The following is a 16,462-nucleotide window of genomic DNA, read 5'->3' on the forward strand; positions in this document are numbered from 1 at the left end:
TTTTCACCTTAATGTACAGTCATATTGAGCCACCTGGTGTTGATATATTGGCCTTGTAGATGTTATCTATTAAAAGGTCTTCAACAGAATTTGATGCAGGAAATACATAATTTGAGCTGAATGGATGCAATATGACCTATGTTGCATATATACAATAATGGCTTTGCTGTCTTTCTTTATTTCTTTGTCTTTGTAGCATTTTTAAATAATGTTAACCTATAATCACATCTTCTCTTTTATACAGAAAATGATGAAGGACAACAACTTGGTTCGCCACTTGGATGCTTGTGAGACTATGGGCAATGCCACAGCCATTTGCTCTGACAAGACCGGGACCCTCACCACCAACCGTATGACTGTGGTACAGGCTTACCTGGGGGACCAACGCTTCTATGAGGTGCCCGACCCCAATCAGATTAACTCCACGACCTTAGAGCTGATGGTCAGTGCCATTGCTATCAACTGTGCCTACACATCTAAGATCATGGTAAGTAAAGTCTACACAACATCTAAAGCGAACGTGCTCTTAAGAGATAAATAATATTGAAGTATTCTGAATATCAAACAGCACAATTTAAAACGAACGTATTCAGTACAGGTTTCAAATCTATTTTTGATGTATTTCATAGTCCTACACATGGGTAGAGTTTAGAACCAGCCCACTGTCCAGGTTCAAATCAGTGCAGATAAAAAGAATGAAATCAATGAAAACTATTTTTACATATATATATATATATATACACAGATGCTTTGTTTTCAAATGTCTCTTCCTGTTTTGTAACACAAATGTGTGTCTTAATTCCTTCCCCCAGGCGGCTGATCAGGAGGGTGGCCTGCCCAAGCAGGTGGGTAATAAGACTGAGTGTTCCCTGCTGGGCTTCGTGCTGGACCTGAAGAGAGACTACGCCCCGGTGAGGGAGCAGGTTCCAGAGGACAAGCTCTACAAGGTCTACACCTTTAACTCCGTCCGCAAGTCCATGAGCACCGTCATCCAGCTGCCCGACGGATCCTTCCGTCTCTACAGCAAAGGAGCCTCGGAGATCCTGCTGAAAAAGTAAGTCAGTCACTAAATACTGGACACCATGAACCACTAACTTAAAGCTTTATGTTCTGAACTATAGCATGCAGTGTACCTATTCTGTAGATTTGTATTTTGGTATTATCAGTGTACAAATCTTTAATTATGGTTGAGCTATGGACATGTATGCAATATTGAACAACAGTATGAATGAGACACTCTCATTATATTGTTTAATTTAACACACTTAATTAAATTCTTTGCATTCACCGACAAAGAAGACAAAGCACAGTCTAATATTATGGACAGCTTTCTGTGTTAGACGTCGAACCAACCACAGACTCAGACAGCTTGTTAAACTTTCTGAAGTTGTGATTAGACTTTGCAATATATCGCATCTTCCTTTCATTATTTTCTCATTCCCTCTCCTTCTCTCAGATGCACCTCCATCTTGGGGGGTGGGGGAGAGGCGCGCGCCTTCCGGCCACGGGACCGGGATGATATGGTGAAGAACGTGATCGAGCCCATGGCATGCGACGGCCTGCGTACCATCTGCGTGGCCTACAGGGACCTGCCAGCCAGGCCAGAGCCAGACTGGGAAAATGAGACAGACATCATCACCAACCTCGTCTGCATCACCGTGGTCGGCATCGAGGATCCAGTCCGCCCTGAGGTACGGTACCATTTTAGGACACAAACTGAAACTGAAACATGTCATTAACAGCAGATAGTATGTAGATAGTAGATACGTAGTATGCACTCTAACTACAGTATACAGTTTCATGTTCTGCTTAACTGGAAAACTGTATAAAATGTTAATAGAAATACAAAGCATATTTTATGAATATGATAGAAATATAAAGAAAAGCATGCACCCACTTAAGGATCCTATTTGGCATTAAGGATCCTATTTGACCTCAGGCACATGGAAAGCCCTTCAGAAGACTATGCGAGTGTGAATGGCAATGAGCAGCTCTGTGCATGATATGTGCGCGTGTTGAAATTCAAGTATTAAAGTAAATCAGGGTCAGGGTTAGTCATACTGATAAAGATGTATAATGGTATGCAAATGGATTTGTATATGTATATGTATGTATTTTATGTGTAAATATATGTGCATAATATGCTAGTATGTCATAGCCTTTCAAACTTATTCAAGGACTCATGAATTCAGTGGTCACTGCGTTATGATGTGCTTTCGCCCTTCCATTTGCTCAGGTTCCAGATGCCATTAAGGCGTGCCAGAGGGCTGGCATCACGGTGCGCATGGTGACAGGAGACAACATCAACACAGCACGCGCCATCGCTGTCAAGTGTGGCATCATCCAACCTGGAGACGACTTCCTCTGCATAGACGGCAAAGAATTCAACCGACGAATCAGAAACGAGAAAGGAGAGGTACAGCATGCAGTTCAACACTGGACCACTTTGGTTTGGCTGGAGTGGATCGGGCCACACCCTTAGTTCATAAAGAAATACAAATGAAATGTTGTGTAGTTTTTTCATCACTTAGCTTAAATTGCTGAGACTTAAACCCAGAGTGTGTTGTGTGGATAATCACTCTATTCTGCCTGCATTTTGTCAACAGATTGAACAGGAGAGAATTGACAAGGTTTGGCCCAAACTCCGAGTACTGGCCCGATCTTCCCCCACAGACAAACACACACTGGTCAAAGGTTGGTCAAAGTGTTTCTTTTCCCCAAAAGGTTTCCAATATATATGAAAGACGATATATAATTTACTCCGCAGTTTTATATTGATTTGCTGAAACATAAAACGTGTAGTGAGTTCAGAGGGCAGTCTATCGGTTCATATTTGTGTATGTTCAAATGGTTTACAGTTGGTCAGTTTTTACAATGGTGTGCTCTTGTTGTGCAGGCATCATAGACAGCACTGTAACGGAACAACGGCAGGTTGTTGCTGTAACAGGAGACGGAACCAATGATGGGCCTGCACTTAAGAAGGCTGATGTTGGCTTTGCAATGGTAAATAAAGCCTGTCTGCTCGTGTCATTACATACTCCTGGCTTAAAAGAGGCTTTACAGAGAGAGGCTGTCTGCTATTTATTTATAAACCTCCATTGAACTGAATATTCTGCTTTGTATTCAGGAGGTTCAACTCTAAATGGTAGGCCGTATAGCATTACTAAGCTAATGGGGTTGAGTATCAAGGAACACAAATAATGAAAAATGTATAACTTCCCTGCAAAGTGTGTCACTTTGGATTAAAAGCATCTGTTGAAATTTGATCTTTTATGCCATGTGAATGTTTTGGTTCAAAATATGTTGCAGAACTCTTTCAAATGTCCTTAAATCTGAACACTTACTCTGCAAGACTTCTGGAACCCATCTTAAATCCCACCTTGTCTTTTTTACTGTTCCTTTTTGTCAGGGTATCGCCGGCACTGATGTGGCCAAGGAAGCCTCAGACATCATCCTGACAGACGATAACTTCTCCAGCATCGTGAAGGCGGTGATGTGGGGGCGTAACGTCTACGACAGCATCTCCAAATTCCTGCAGTTCCAGCTCACCGTCAACGTTGTGGCCGTCATCGTTGCTTTCACTGGGGCCTGCATCACACAGGTACCTCCGTAGGAAAGGACTAAATGACCAGAGGAGTACTCCTCAAAAGCAATGTTGGGCCCATGGGCAATAAGAAAGAGAGAGAGAGAGAGATAGAGAGAGAGAGAGATATAGAGAGAGATAGATAGAGAGATAGAGAGAGAGAAAGAGAGAGAGAGAGAGAGAGAGAGAGAGAAAGAGAGAGAGGGAGAGAGAGAGGGTGAGAGGGTTCACAGTGATGAGAGTGTTCAAAACTGTCCCTCTATCATTTGATGATGGCTGTTGCACAGCAGGGCTATTGGGAGACAAACACAGTGGCAGTGGATGGATAAATCTCATTGCCCAATACTGAGACAAGCACTAAAGCAATTTTCTTTGGATATTTAGTTTTGCAGCAGGAGCACCTGGCAATGAACCCTTCAATTGTGTCTGACACAATGACAATGAGAGGGTGACCCAAAACCTAATAACCTTCATTTTATAAAGCAGTATGTTTCTTTTTCATTAAACTAAAGTCTGCTTTTCAAAAACACTACCATACGTCTCCATTTTGTGGGCTATTAAAATGCCCCCCAAGCAGCAGGCAGTCCACAGAGATGCAGTGTATACCAGGCAAAGTGTCAGATATTGGCTATTTGCTAAGTACTTTTTGTGTTCGCAGATCTACAACTCATTTCACCCATAGTCCTTTCCCTCCCTGCAGCTCAGACTCATGAGCATGGTGCTAGCAACAGTAATGGGCTAGTTTACCACAGCAGACAGACACAGGTGAAATATATAGCTTTACTGCACTAGAAGGCATACAATAATAAAACCTGCTGCCAAATGACTTTTATATTGCTGTGTATCTTTTGCCAGCTCTCACTCTGAAAGCTGATATGGAGTTATTATTCATTATTTTATGCCATTATTATTATTATTATTATTATTATATTATTATTAATAAGTAGATATCCGTTCAGTGATGAAGCTCATGAAATTGCGCTCAATCTGCATGTACTGCATTTTCTCCCTCTATCTTTCTTTTTTATCTCTCTCTAGCCGTCCCTTCCTCGCCTCTGTAGCTCTCCTCTTGGTTGAGGACCCGCCACTTAAATCAATGCAGTGTGATTGTGGGGCTCTTGTGTGTCTATGAATAAATAAAGCCATTCAGATGGTTCAGCAGGTGTCTGTTTAATGACAGTCACACACTTCCCCAGCGGCCCACTCTCATTCCCCACACAGCTGGGCTCAGGCCTGAACATGGGGCAGATGCACTGGGGGACTTTTATCACTTATTTTGTAGACAAAGCTTTAATGTGCCGTAAACAGGTAGATCTCTCTTTCTCTGTCTTTCCGGGACTCTCCTCTGAAGCCGGTGCAGATGCTATCTATATATCTATCAGTCTGTCTATCTGTCTGTCTATCTGTCTGTCTATCTGTCTATCTGTCTGTCTATCTGTCTGTCTATCTGTTTGTCTATCTGTCTATCTATCTGTCTGTCTGTCTGTCTGTCTGTCTGTCTGTCTACTTCTCTTTGTAGTCATACTGATGTTTCTATCCCCGGTCCTCCCTCAGGACTCTCCTTTGAAGGCGGTGCAGATGCTGTGGGTGAACCTGATCATGGACACCTTCGCCTCCCTGGCCCTGGCCACCGAGCCGCCCACCGAGTCGCTGCTGCTGAGGAAGCCCTACGGCCGCAACAACCCCCTCATCTCCCTCACCATGATGAAGAACATCCTGGGCCACGGCATCTACCAGCTCGTTATCATCTTCACTCTGCTCTTCGCAGGTACGTCAGGGCTGAGGGAGGGCTGAGGCGGAGCAGACGGGGTTGAATATCTGTGGGGTGAAGGTGGTGAGGCGGGTGGGAGGGGAACTCAGTGTAAAGGCTGGCCTGTTGTGGTCAGGGCTTCCTGTTCGCATCAGAAAAACATGCAGTCGATTGAAGAAGTAAGAAAAAAGCCACTTGACACAGTCAGCCTTGCATCTCAACTGTTATATATATATACACACACACAGTATACAACTATATATCATGTTTCTAAAATCACTGATCATCATGCTCTGTTTTCCATTTCAGGGGAGAGGATTTTCAACATTGACAACGGGCGTAATGCTCCCCTGCACTCTCCCCCCTCCGAGCACTACACCATCATCTTCAACACCTTCGTCCTCATGCAGCTCTTCAACGAGATCAACGCCCGCAAGATCCATGGCGAGAGGAACGTGTTTGACGGCATGTTCAGAAACCCCATATTTTGCAGCATAGTATTCGGAACGTTTGCAATGCAGGTGAGTCTTGGCCGCTGCTACGGTCTGCCCCTACTGCTTCCTGTGCTCCTAAACTGGCATATTTTTTGCTAACCTCCCATATCCCATTTTCCCATATGGGAAAGGTCTGTAAAAACATATAAGAATCACACTTGCATGATAGATCTGTGATAAGGAGCTTGCATATACATTTCATAATAAAATGGAATGATACCCTTCAACATGCAAGGTGAGTCATATAAAACATATGTGTATATGATAGGGGCCATACTTATGTTTGTTAACACTGTTATCATATAAAACATATGTGTATATGATAGGGGCCATACTTATGTGTGTTAACACTGTTATCGTATAAAACATATGTGTATATGAGAGGGGCCATACTTATGTGTGTTAACACTGTTATCATATAAAACATATGTGTATATGAGAGGGGCCATACTTATGTGTGTTAACACTGTTATCATATAAAACATATGTGTACTGTATATGAGAGGGGCCCAATTAACACAGTTATCGTATACAATATATAAAAATGAACATATATGAATTTTACAGACTTTTCCCATATTAGCTATGTTGTTAGTAAAGTAATGATAATGCTTGAAAAATATTTAAACTGAGGAATGTTTATAAAATATAGTAAACCATTATAAGAATTGTGGGGTAAAAATTTTCAGATACAACTTTTATAAGATATCAGAATTACTCATATCCTCCTGCTTACTTGAAAAGTTGCTGTTCTATCTTTTCCCCTCTCAGTTCGTGATCGTGCAGTGGGGAGGGAAGCCGTTCAGCTGTGCTCCCCTGAACGCGGAGCAGTGGCTGTGGTGCCTGTTTGTGGGAGTCGGGGAGCTGCTCTGGGGACAGGTGCTACTCATCTCCTCCCTCTGGGCTTAAACACACACACACCTGGGGAGCCCACTCCTCCTCTTAAACACACACACACACACCTGGGGAGCACACCCCTCCTCTTAAACACACACACACACCTGCTGAGTTTAGTTACAGCTCTGCTAGAGGACCCTCCATCTGACTCATTTAGACAGAGGTAGAGAGACAGCTTCACTCTACACAGGGTGGTGGATCTCTAGGAAATGGACTAGGTTGTCTTGTGATTGATAGCTGCTTCTGCATCTTCCATGAAGCCCAATCACTCCCCTCCTGCTACTGTGTTTAGCTGCAACTGTACTAGACAACAGCTAACTTAGTTTGCTTAGACATGTTTAAGTATAAGGCTCATGTGGACTTCATCAGTGTGGCAACTAAACTGGAAAGGATGGCAAATCTTCCAGAAATGCATTGAGTTGTCCTTTGGTAGACAGCTACCTCTGATTCATCTTGACCTCTCTCCATGTCTCTCAGTCATTGTCATTGCTCCAGTGCTCTTGAGGTGGTGCAATATACCCTGACATAATTACAACATTTAGCCCCAGGTTATGGCCAGTGTTATTTTACCAAAGTTTCCGCCAAGGTTCATTAGCCTTCAGGCCTTGGAGGCTAAACACTATGCATATTTGACCAAGACCTTTGGCTTCTGAGCACTTCCATTCCTTCAGTCACTCTCCTTTGTTGATTATCTGTCTCCATGAGCTTGTGAGTTGTGGTGTACTTTAACGGCGCTGAAATGCTGTGCCATAGCTCATTGCCACAGTGCCCACCGCTCAGCTGAAGTGCCTGAAGGAGGCCGGCCACGGGACAACCAGAGACGAGATCGAGATGGACGAAGACATGGCCGAGGATGAGGAGGAGATCGACCATGCCGAGCGCGAACTTCGCCGCGGGCAGATTCTCTGGTTTAGAGGCCTCAACCGTATTCAGACTCAGGTAGAGTTTATATTTCTTGAACTTTCATCTGCCATTTCAGCAGAGTTGTCTGATTTTTTAACAGACTTCTTTCCTACAGGAAGAAAATGCTCTGAATGCACAGAGCAAAAGGGCTTATTTCTCAATCAAGATTTGTCACAGTTTTCTGACAGTAATGATTTTGTACAGACTGCCGAATACATTTCCAGTGCTAACCAACCTCAATATGCCTTATTTGTTGATATAAAATAATGATAATAATGTTTCAAATGAAATCTTAACCAGTTCTTTTTTACATTTTAAAATCCTACCACAACCAATCCCCTTTCACTCACCGTTCTGTGTGCCATCATTACATTTCTCTCACTCATTGCATTCACTTTAGTGTCCCTTAAAGAAAAACACATTATAGTACCACCGCACCCCCCTTTTGCCATCATGCCATTGTCATACTGACATCACAGATATCAACCATGTTATTTTTCACTGACATCAAGGCACTCTATATTTGCTTGCCTGAGGAGAAGAAGCTGCTCCCATAGATGTGTATCTAAGGTCTCCAAAATGGGCGACTGGTAAACAAAAATGACAATAGTCCTACAGACCAAACACTGATGATGCAATAGATACTTCTCATCACTTAAAATCACTAAGGCTTCATATATGCCTGCTAAATGACCCTATATATGCTAACTTATATTCAAATATTCACAGTGCATACGCACAATGGATTTCCACAGAACCACAGACATCCACTACAATAAGTAGACCAATCAGTGGTTTAAGAACTACTAGAACCCCTTATCCAGGTTTTTAACTGTGGATCAACTTCACTGCTGAGCCCCCCTGTTTCCTCTCTCACGTATTGAGACTCATTACGGTGTGTGTGTGTGTGTGTGTGTGTGTGTGCGTGTGTGTCCCTCTCTCTCTCTCTCCTGCAGATGGAGGTAGTGAGTACCTTCAAGAGAAGTGGTTCCTTTCAGGGGCCTGTGCGGCGGCGGTCCTCGGTGCTCAGCCAGCTCCACGAAGTAACCAATATTTCTACCCCCACTCACGTAGTTCTCTCCACTGCCAGTGCCACTGGTGCCCCAGGGAGTGAGTTCCTACTTTGCATTAACGGCACCCTACACTCCAGTTAGCACACTTAGCCATTAGACACGTACATTGTGCAGTAGGCACATACATTTATGCATGTGCACACACCCACCTACATCTGTATATATACTGTACATATACACAAACATGGATGAATGTACTTCCCAGCTTCTTCACAAGCTGTCTCACACACACACACACACACACACACACACACACACACACACACACACACACACACACACACACACACACACACACACACACACACACACACACACACACACACACACACACACAATCCACCAACATGTGTCCACATACCAGCATACGAGGGAGCGGATTCACACCAGGTGCCTGTTTCATCCTCGTTTTGTCTCTCCATACCAGTTTCTTTTTCTTTTTCTAGTTTGAGCTTCATGTTTCCGTTGGCTGTTCTTCCCCCTCTTCCTCCCCTTCACTACCTCATGTTAATCTAAAGCTATTTCTTTGTCTGGCTGCTTCGCTGGGCTTTGGTGCTGCCTGTGATTTGGCTCGCTCTTCTCCTTTTGGTGCCTTGCTCCTTGCTTATTTACTTCAGTTCTGACGGTCCTGAGCTATCTATCACAAAAAAAAAGACATTGATCCTTCCAAAAGACACAATCCATTCAGTCAAGTTTGTCAATCCCTATGAGGAATTTCCAGAAGGCAAACGCTGTTTTAAACTGAGTAAGCTCCACTTTCTCTGTTTGAGAAAGGGATGTTGCAGTCATCCAAACAAAACAGAACACAACAGAAAACGTTTTTTTTCTTTTTCTTTTATGGACAAAGAAATTTGAAAATTTTGTATTTCCTTTTTCATTGTACAGTACTAGTAAACCTTCGAGTATAAGGCCATGAGCATTCTGTTGCATCAACACTAATTCTCTTCCATCCCTCTCCAGGATCGCCTGGACTTCCTCAAAGAAGCTTCCAGTGTGTCTCATGTTGTGTTGCGAGTGTCCTGTTCAAAATAGAGCCTTTCTTATTTGTTTTATACTGTGTTTTTCTCTGATTCTCTGTCTTTTGTGAGCTTGTTTGGTTTCTCTTTCTTGCTTCTTTCTCTCTTTCCCTCTTTTTCCTCCTCTTCTCTTTGTAGGCTCTGAATGTCACATAGGGATACATCAGTGTTACTCTGCCATGCTGTTTAATCTTGTTTTTTTTTTCTTTCTTTTAAAATTGTTGTTAGTTCTTTGATTAATTGGATTTGGTTGGAGATACTGAATGCTGTGTTTTTTTTATTGTTTGTTCTGGTCAATGTGCTGCTGAAATGAGAGGAGAAACAGGAGGAGACAACTTAGAAACGCTCTTGATCGAACTGTCCAATTTCCCCACAGCTGGGAAATACATGACCATAATTGTGTATAAGACAATGAGCTCCATAGCAGGGATGGTGAAATGTGCATACAGAGAGTGCATTACCATGCAAAGGCCTGTACTGCACAGCTGCATGTGTGCATTTAGTGTCAGTCTGGAATGGCATCTTCCAGTGAAATGGAATATTTTGAAAGCCACCACATGGAGCGCCCCAATACAGGTAATGTACAGCAGGCTTTTGCATCGTAGTCCATCTCTTCTGTATGTGAAGGTAAATGGACACAGGATAGATGTGTTTACATTTACCCAGCTATCTGCCACTTGGAAATTGTGTATATTTATTAGACCAGCTATTTCTGAACTTATACTAAGACACATACTCCTCTAACTTTTATCATTCTCTTTTTTATTTTGATTAATTATAATTATTTTTGATACCACCATCAGTAGACATTAGATCTATTTAAGTGATTTTATGATATATAGACCCACTCTTCTTTGTCATCTTTATTTTATATCCTTAAGGTTGTCAGTTCAGTGAATTGTCTCGTCACTTAAACTGGGACAAATATACCAGTATATTTGTTTCTCTCTCTCTCTCTCTCTCTCTATCTCTTTCTCTCTCTCTCTCTCTCTCTCTCTCTCTCTCTCTATCTCGTTCTCTCTCTCTCTCTCTCTCTTTTTCTCGTTCTGTCTCTCATCCTCACTGTCTGTCTGCTTTTTCTCTGTCTTCATCATTTCTGTGCTTGTCTATCATCCCAACTCAAATACATGTAATGCCAGGGGAATCCTGTCATGAGTATCATGTAATTTGCTTGCCAAACACATAAAACATTCAATGGACAAATGCTAAAAGTAGCTTTGCTCTAAGTCTAAAAATGACACCCATGGAATAGCCCACTTGTAGAATGAGGTATATATCATAGTGAGTTACAGTATTGTATGATCATTTAGGTCAGTGTTTTCTTGTTTTATTTTGCCTTTGCCTTTACAACATAATTCAAAATGATATAATGTCAAGCTAACTTTATATTTCCAATCTCTTTGCACTTGAGAGAAAGAACAGTAGCCAGCTATGTCGCAGAAAAGCCTCCATTCATTTTGACATCTCTAAATAAAATGACATTCTGCCTCAGTACTTGGCGAGGTACAGTAGATGGTAGGTCTTAGTCAGCTTATTCTGTTGGTATTTGGTAACGTTCACTCTTGTGATGTACAGAATCCTTTGTTTGATTGTATGTTTTCCATAAAGCTCCTACAACAACATTGTAAAAGACCAAACATCCATTTAAAAAATGCTCTTGACCACTGTGCAAGAGAGCATACATTTTGTCCAGCATTTTCATGCATTTTGTACAGTTTGACAGCTGTGGGCCTTATACTCGAAAGTTTACAATGTGCAATCCAAAGCAATATTGAGGAAAACATTAGGAGGCTATTTGGTTACCAGTGTTTTCTTAATGTTCACAAACTGGCTCATTGGAAAAACAAATCCACCTAGGTGCTTCAAACTGTTTCTCTGTCTTTGTTTTCCGTCTCATTTTCCTTTCTGGAGGTTTTTAGTCAGGCAGTTGTGTTGCTTCCTGGCCATTGCTTGGATAATTGTGTTGCACATGTACAAACCAGTGAGCAAGCCACCATTGCAAGCCACCTTGCAAACGAATGTAGCAGCACTTGTGTGCATGTCGAAACTCACCATTTATTAATCTGCTTCACTGCAATGAATATATATCACCATGACCATCAGACCTCCTCATCACATACTGTAGGCAAAGCCTGACCATGGGCTTTCCACCCAGTAACTCCTTCGAATGTTTATCTACCTGCACTGCACACGGTGTTCGTAAGGCCCTGGTTTTCCTCATGGGTAAATTAAGCATGGCTGTATTTGGCTGATTTGCCTCGTGCATTTTGGCCATTCTTTAGTCGTGAACAAGAAAAAACTAAGTAAAAAAAAACAGTTGCTGCAAGAACATGATTGGGCGGCATCTTAGAAAAAAGAAAAAAAAAAAACATTTGCTGTTGGTACCACGTGTTCTGGGCTGCAGTCTTCCCAGGACGCACTCCAACTGTGTACCGTACCATCTGTCCGAAACATGGATTGGGATGAATCATCAAGTGTCACGCCCTTCTATTACTCTTTTTGGCATACTGGGTGGTTTGTAACGACTTGCTCAAGAGAATCATTCCTCATGAGGAAAACTCTTGCTCGCTTTTAAATTTTTTTTAAAGTAAAGCTTTGCATGCAAATGTAAGTAAAGCATTGCATGCAAAAGACAAAAGCCACAGGGCTCATCAACAGGGAGCGTGATGGTTCTTGGAGCACTTGTCTGTGATGCTTTCTGACCAGCTTTAGATTTCAGGAAATGTTACCATATTTAGCTGTCTGGTCTGTTCCACTGCAGTAATCCTCCCAAGACCATTGGTAATAAATCTACCCACGCCCTTCCCTATATGTTTCCAATGGCAGTGTAGACTATTCCACATTTGATTTACTTGGGGCTCACTTTATCAAGTAGGCCACCATAACAAATTTACTGTAGTCATTTTTTACACAGAAAACATTGGTTTCTCTACACAGTCCCAGGCATAGTTGTAGATTAGTGAGGCAATTTACCAAACCACTTGCTCCAGTGCCTCTTTTACAGGAGAAATACTATGATACTTATTGCAAGGCAGTGCTTCTTTTTTACAGCCTCTAAACCCAATTAATCATCATAAAACATCACTCGGCAGGCTAAGAGAGAATAACACAGTTAGGTTGTGAATAGATATCGATTGACTTGTTAAAGCTTTCTGTTGATTATGTTTGCACTGCATTATCGTGTGCTTGCTTTGCTTAGCGGACTGCTGCATTTTGTCTTAATACGCTCACTAATGCTTTTATTTGTGTTCTGCTTGTAGCGTGTGTGCTAGTGCATCCCATGAAGGTATATCTGCATTTTAGGATGGGTGCCTCACTCATGAATGTGCATGATTCTCCCTCTTGTATTTCTTTTGCCACTAGATACCAGTCATCATATTTGATTCGGTGCATATTTGTTCACTGATATTACAGTTCATGCCAAAAAAGATGGATTTATATACTATATATGCAAAAATAGCAGAGCATTTTCAGTTTATCACTGTGGTCTCTTGTGTCTGTGTCTGTCTGTGTGTGTGTGTGTGGGGGGGGGGGGGGGGGGGAGTGGTAGGAGAGAATGTGTTTTATGTGAATTTGTGTTCATTTATCCATTGTTATTGTTGATTTTTATTTGCTCATAAATCATCCATTTTATTGTCCAAGTATGAACTGACAACAACAAAAGTTGGTTTTCCATTTAGTTTTTGGTTCCATTTATTTTTCTGTCCTTTGGTTTGTTCCCATGTTTTTCCTTTGGTCCATCCAGAAGCACTCCTTGGTTGAGACACATTTGAGAGCTGCATGGGGGAGAGTGTGCCTTGCTAATGAAAGCCAAAGAAATCTGTATTTTATAAGGCCTGCATCTCCCAGGCCTGAATAGGATAAATATTGGATTCTGAAGTCCTTTGACCTCTCAAACTATCCTGCATTAGAGACGGAGTATCTTTATCCTATCGTCACAAGCTTCCCACTCTCTGAGGTAAAACAAGAATGGCGCCAAACTAAACTGTCCTCCACTTTTCTGTCTCTTCAACACCCCCATCTTGTACTCCCGTCCCTTTTTATTTTGTTGTGTGCTCTGCTCCCCCCCCCCCCTTCCCCTGGCATTGCTCTTTAGATCCGGGTGGTGAATGCCTTCCGTAGCTCCCTCTATGACGGCATGGAGAAGCCAGAGTCCAGGAACTCAATCCACGACTTCATGGCGCATCCTGAGTTTATCATCAACGACTCGGTGAACAGCATCCCTTTGATTGACGAGACAGACATCGACGACGAGTCGGAGCGCACCAACCACAACCATGTGCACTCGGCTCTGCGTCACGGAGCCCCGCCCTCCCAGCCCCCCCAGCGCCCGCCTCGGTCCCGGCCCCCACCCCGCCCCTACCGGCAGCAGAGCCTCCCTGTGACCCTCAACTGCAACAACAATGCCGCCGAGAGCGAAGTCTTTCTCACCCCGAAAGATGCAAGAAAATCCGCTGCTTCCCCGATCCCAGCTAGTCCATTGCACAGTTTTGAGACATGTTTATAATTACTTGGGAGGGAGGGAGGGAGGGAAAGAGAAATTCACACTTTAGTTTTAAGTCGGAAAGGCCATGAATGACCTTATTAATGGACAACCAATGGATCTCAAAGAGATGGACCAAGGAGAACTGAGCGAAGGCAGTATTATATAACTGAGATAACTGACTTTGACACAACTGAGTTACAGATGTTTCTATCCCCCTCACCTCCTCACCACAACCACCTCTTTTGATCTTCCCTCTTGGTTTCCCAACACCATCATGGTATCTCCACTGCTCTTCAACCCTTCAGCTACTTGACCCCGCTGGAGTCAGATGGAGAGGAGAGCTCCGGAGAATGGAGTCAGATGGAGAGAAGAGCTCCAGAGAATGGTGTGTGGGGATACAACAGCAGAGTGTCTGAACTGGCAAGGAACATAGACTTCCGAAGGGGTTCAATCATTACGCTTTTTAATTATTATATTACTGTTCCAGTTATTATTATTATTGTGGTTACTACTGCTAAAATTACAATTGCTACTACAATTACTATTCCAGTTAAGATGCTTTATAAATTAGCTTTATATATCCATATATGTTTGTATGTATGATGTATGTTTGTATGTATGTGTTATCTGTTTGTATGTTGCTGAACTGTAGTTAGCGTCTGTTTTTTCTGTTTGGTTCTTTCTGTTCCCATAACCTTCCTTTCCTCCTGTCCACCTCGCGCTTTTTCTGTGTTTGAGTGTAGTGTATGTCTTTAAACAGGAAAATGAAATAAAAAACATACAAATCAATTAAATAAACACAGGTACATTTAATCACGGTTGATTATATCTCACAAATAAAAAGAGTATATTCATAATACATACAAGTACATAGCAAAGCCTTATTTATGGTTTATGGCAACTGACAGTATCATTCAAACATCTGTTTGTGTGTGGCTCTGGGAGAAAGAGACTGCAGGTATATTTGCATGACAGGTTTTGAACCATTTTTGTAGGTAACTAGTTTTTATAACACCCTCAAATTCAAATCCATTGTGATGGCATATGGTCATGTTAGGAACAGATAAATACACCTGCTGTATAGTTTTTGGATCCAGGTCTGAAACTACAAAAATGTAAGAACTGTTTTACAGCATAAAGTGACCAAAAGTATCACCAAAATACATTAATTAGCAACAACGCTTGTAACTTGTGTGTGAAAGGAGATTAGGCATACTTCAGTGTTTCCAGTGATGTTTCCTCTCAGGACCTTCAACATTTCACTGAAGCTGATATGACACACTGTGGATAAAGTCAACAAGGATATCTGGTGGGGGATTAAGAAATGATGAGTTACCCTCCATGTTTGTAGATATTACTCCAAAACCTTCAGTTGTTAAATCAACATTATTATGATCTCCAGTGACTGTACCTTTGCTCTGTCCTTTCATCCATAGTGGTCCTTAAGGAAACAGTGTCAAGTCATGCATAATAATCTCTCCCACTTTCTTGTAGTTATTAAATATGAAACTTGACTTTATGATAATATATTTACCCAAAACACGATTCCACATTGTAATGCAGCCTTCTTCCATATTTCTAATAGCAAAACTATTTAAAAAAAATGTCAGGTATTCTTGAGGAAATAAACTGATTGTGAAAAATCTAGGTTAAATATGGGACTGTAAACATTTGCAAGGCATATCTAAAGTTAATACAGTCATATTTTTAGGAAGTTGACGTCTGCAGTAGTAAATACAGGAAATGGAAACCTCCAGAGAAGAGGTATTGAGAAAAACTATTTTCATACCATAGAGATTCTTCTAAGATGTTCCAGTTATTTGAAAACAGGGACACAGTGGTAAGGATATCATGAGTGCTGAGAAAACATTTTTTGTTTTGTTTTAATGCCAGACAAAAGCCTTCTCTGAGTTTGTTTGATATAGCATGAGGGTAAATGCTAGCAACCTTAACCAGGGTGAGGCTAATTCACTTCACTGGAGAAGACCAGCGTCAAGCAATCCATCACCTTTTTTGGTCCCCACTATTCCTACGTTTACGGTGTCCATTGACTTCAATACCATGCAATTCACTCCATTTGAAGTTATTCGCACATACATATGTGCGAATAACTACATACATCGTTGCCCTTTTATCACACGTGAATGATTTATTCGGAAAAAAACTCGGCCTTTCTAGGCGCTTTTTACATATTTTAAACACCACCTATGCAAATCGTTGCTAAAAGTGAGTCGAAATTACAATGTATTCCTATAAGTTG

The 16,462-nt window shown here is 41.8% G+C and overlaps 1 protein-coding gene across 4 annotated transcripts in view; it reads left to right on the forward strand.

Moving 5' to 3' along the window:
* Positions 1-15,063, forward strand: part of LOC105906425 (plasma membrane calcium-transporting ATPase 3) — a 29,130-nt gene extending 14,067 nt beyond the window's left edge. For 2 of the 4 annotated variants that reach the window (XM_031566478.2, XM_031566479.2), the window contains 13 exons: positions 245-487; positions 813-1,054; positions 1,457-1,691; positions 2,237-2,416; positions 2,607-2,694; positions 2,897-3,003; positions 3,410-3,601; positions 5,138-5,351; positions 5,643-5,854; positions 6,599-6,706; positions 7,478-7,663; positions 8,584-8,737; positions 13,813-13,974. In XM_031566478.2, the coding sequence (XP_031422338.1) occupies positions 245-487; positions 813-1,054; positions 1,457-1,691; positions 2,237-2,416; positions 2,607-2,694; positions 2,897-3,003; positions 3,410-3,601; positions 5,138-5,351; positions 5,643-5,854; positions 6,599-6,706; positions 7,478-7,663; positions 8,584-8,737; positions 13,813-13,838 (2,187 nt within the window). In that variant the 3' untranslated portion in view covers positions 13,839-13,974. Of the gene's footprint in view, positions 1-244; positions 488-812; positions 1,055-1,456; positions 1,692-2,236; positions 2,417-2,606; positions 2,695-2,896; positions 3,004-3,409; positions 3,602-5,137; positions 5,352-5,642; positions 5,855-6,598; positions 6,707-7,477; positions 7,664-8,583; positions 8,738-13,812 lie in introns of all 4 variants that reach the window. The other 2 variants (XM_031566476.2, XM_031566477.2) reach the window with 1 other exon arrangement.
* Positions 15,064-16,462: the final 1,399 nt, after the last annotated feature.

Source organism: Clupea harengus, chromosome 4 (genome assembly GCF_900700415.2).
Source record: "Clupea harengus chromosome 4, Ch_v2.0.2, whole genome shotgun sequence".
Lineage (NCBI taxonomy): Eukaryota > Metazoa > Chordata > Actinopteri > Clupeiformes > Clupeidae > Clupea > Clupea harengus.